Below are 3,286 nucleotides of genomic sequence, written 5' to 3'. Positions count from 1 at the left end.
TACCGCTAGAAACAAAACACTAGAGAATATCACAATAACTTACGTAATCAAGTTTATCTACTTCTCGATTATTTGGATCCGAATGTTGAACTTCGCATACCATTCTAGAAGTGCTTATAATTTCAATTTCAGTTTAGGAAGAGGCTGGAATATGCCACTCAGATTTAAAATTTTAGCGCCTCTGGGCACTGGAACGCTCTCAAAGTGCATTTGGGGCGCTTGAATCGGTTTTCGCGATTTATACAGGCACTCAAGTTCATCACCTTCACCATGTACCAAGCCCCCTATCTTTGTCTTATCCAGTGCACCGCTCTACTGTCACGTAAGTACTTCGAGATAAGTCGAAAACACGTGTGACTTGACTAGGAACTGTAAACTGTTTGCGCGCGAACTTCCTCTTCCACGGACCGCCAACGCCCGGCGGCGATGCGGTCGCCGCACGACTTTACCTCTGTCTCTCTCCTCTCGCTCTCTGTCTCCCTTTCTCTCTCATTCTCTGGAGCCTCGCCTTCTCACCATTTACCTCTCTCTCTGTCTGTCTGTCTTTCTCGCTCGCCGCCTTCTCTAATTCGCTCACCGCACAAGACCTGCACCTTTCCCTCTCCACGCTTTCGTCAGCACTTGCTCTCCCGCTGGGGCGCTGCACTGCCTGGTGGTGCGGCACGACCTCGCGAATGGGGACGAGAAGCCCTCGCCGCCGAGCTCATCTCCAGGATGCGCAGCGTCCAGCGGGCTCACGGGGTCGACGTTTTCGGCGTGCTGTCTCTCTTTTTTTTTCAGACAGTCCTCAAGACTGTCTCTCATTTTCCGCTCTCTTCGTCGCCCTCAGTTGTAGTAGACGACCCTCCTGTAGGGCGAGTACTGGTAGCGCGGCGGGTACTTGAGGTACGTCCTGCGGTGGAAGTAGGCGGCCGCGGCGGACGGCCTCTTGACGGGGAGCGCGGTGGCGGCGGTCGGTGCGGCCGCGGCCGCGGGGCGCCTCCTCAGCGGCTTGGCCGCCGGCTTGGTGGACTTCTTGGCGAAGCCGAGGCGCCGCCTCCTGGCGTCCTGCTTGACGGCCTGCCTGTCGCGGTGCACGAACAGCGGGCGGAACACGATGGTCTCGGCCGCCTCCATGCCTTCCTCCTCCTCGTCCTCGTCGTCGACCGCGCCCTGCACCTTGACCTTCATGACCTTGACGCCGTCCCTGGCGGGCGCCGCCGCGGCCGCGGCCGCCGCGCGCGTGTAGCGGCCGTTGGTGTACGAGTAGGCCGGGTACATGCCCTGCGCGTCGTACTTCTTGACGCGCTCGGCGATGGCGCCGCGCTCCTGGACGCTGCCCGCCATGGCGGCGTCGAGCCGCTGGCCCAGGGCCGCGACGACGCTCGTGTCGCGGACCACGCGCCTGCGCTGCTTGTCGCCCTTGCGCGGCTTGTGCTTGTGGTGGGCCTGCTTCTTGTGGGCGGCGGGCGCCTGGTAGCGCGGCCGGGTCGTGGGCGCGGGCACGATGGCGGGCCGGCCCCCGGCCGCGGACATGAGCAGGAACGCCTCCTCCTCGGCGGCGGGCTCGCGCACCCGGCTCGCGCCGCGCAGCCGCGCCAGCAGCATGGGCCGCAGGCCGGCGCCGCCCGGCGCGCCCGGCGCCACGACGCGCGCCGTCGCCTCGGGCAGGTCGTTGGCGGGCGCGGACTGGAACAGCAGGTCGTTGACGGCTACCCGGAGCGCCAGCCCGGACTCGTCACCGCTACTCGCTCCGCCCGTCTGCGCACAGAAAACGCACAACATCGAGTACGTCGTATATTGAACTCTGAGGGGTACTTCACTATAAACTAGCGTAGTTTTGTTTATACTCTGATTTGTCCTGATTTTTTAAAAATCGATATTTCACGTGTTTCTGATTTCTTTTGTGAGGATGTTCACGTATTTCTTCGTCTGCCTCTCTCGTGATCGCACAGGCCTCCATAGATAGCATGCTTACCGGGAAGTGCAGCGCTCGGCGGTGGCGCTGGCCGCGTGGCCGGGACTGGCGCCGGAGCTCGTGGACCTTCCAGGCCCGGTTGAGCTGCCGCTGACGGCCGCGTGTCGCGAACATGGGCCTGAACACGACCCAGCGCTGCGGCCGGCTGCGCGGCTCGTCGGGTTGACCGCGGTGGGGCTCGGCAGGCTCGGCGGGGGCCTTCACCTCGGCGTCGGCCGCGGGGTCGGCCGTCGTGACGGCGGCGGCGGCGGCCACCAGGGCCAGGCAGGCCACCAGCACCGCGATTCGCATCCTGGAACACACGGGGGTTACAGGGTTCAGGACGAAAGGCTCAGCGAGCGGGGTGACGGGGTTTAACAACAACTCTTGCCGACTTGGGGAGTCGGCGCCAGAGCTCCAACTGTCCAAGTTTCTAAAGTGTCCGACTGCCAAGGCAGTACTGGGTCTCGGCGGCAGTGGCGGCTCACTTAGAACGAACACCCCGCCGCATGGCCGTGTCAGGTGGCGTGGGCCGGCGTGTCCTGGCGATACTGTACCGCGATACATACGTGTAGGCGGGTTGCCTACACACCCATCGGGCCTTTAGGCACCGTGGACGGATTCATCTTGCTTTTTTTCGTGCCTTAAAACGTAACACAATACTAAAGCATGGCATGCATTTTCCCTGGGAACTAGTCGTCGGACGACCCGGCATTTGCCTACATTATGTGGTTTTGCGTCGGACGCTCTCGCAAGTGGGCTCAGTTTATGGGATACGGGGCGAAAACCGCACACAGAGTAGCGGAAAAGTAAATCGGGCGGTCAAGTTTGTTGGCAAGGCTCCAGAAACCTACTGAAAGTACGAGCGGCTCCGCAAGGAAGTGAGTCGGTTCCGTATATATGTTGGACTGCTCAACAAAGTCCCTTAAGGGCAAAGTTTGCCCTGCCGTGCGCTCGCGCTGGCGAAATACCTGCCGCCGACAACGTGAGGGCGGGGTGTGTTCAGTAGGGAGAGGGACTAGCGCGGTGCTCGGCGACGGGGCATGGAGCAAGCAGGGAGGGCGTTCCCTCGTGGTGCGTGTCAGCGCCCCTCTACGCCGCCCCGCCTCCTCACCCCACCCCGCCACGCCCCACCCCGCCTTGCGACTTGTGGTTACCAGACCGCGGCGGCGGGTGGGCGGGAGACACCGTCTCCGCGGTTTCGTCGTCATCAAACGTCATCGGCATCAAGTGGACCCGGCGCCGTGCAGCGTCACTCGCCGCCGGGGAAGCCGCCTTTGACGCGGCGCGGGGGATTGTGGTTTCTGCGCCGGCACGACGTTGTTCCGGAGGAGGGGGAGGGGTGAGGGG

General features: G+C 62.5%; 2 protein-coding genes across 2 annotated transcripts in view; both read right to left on the bottom strand.

Annotated features, from left to right (window-relative positions):
• LOC113216314 (uncharacterized) overlaps nucleotides 1–3,286 on the bottom strand; it is a 79,577-nt gene that overhangs the window by 73,230 nt on the left and 3,061 nt on the right. The gene's annotated exons all lie outside the window — the stretch shown is intronic.
• LOC127751101 (uncharacterized) overlaps nucleotides 7–3,286 on the bottom strand; it is a 26,442-nt gene continuing 23,162 nt past the window's right edge. Inside the window, exons 2-3 of the mRNA XM_052274163.1 lie at nucleotides 1,958–2,249; nucleotides 7–1,740 (exon numbers count right to left, since the gene is read on the bottom strand). Coding sequence (XP_052130123.1) covers nucleotides 826–1,740; nucleotides 1,958–2,248 — 1,206 coding nt within the window. The 5' untranslated portion in view covers nucleotide 2,249 and the 3' untranslated portion in view covers nucleotides 7–825. The remainder of the gene's footprint in view (nucleotides 1,741–1,957; nucleotides 2,250–3,286) is intronic.

The sequence above is a fragment of the Frankliniella occidentalis genome, unplaced genomic scaffold (assembly GCF_000697945.3).
Source record: "Frankliniella occidentalis isolate FOCC.00 unplaced genomic scaffold, Focc_3.1 Scaffold342, whole genome shotgun sequence".
In the NCBI taxonomy this organism is placed as follows: Eukaryota; Metazoa; Arthropoda; class Insecta; order Thysanoptera; family Thripidae; genus Frankliniella; species Frankliniella occidentalis.
This window is presented reverse-complemented; position numbering and strand designations above follow the sequence as displayed.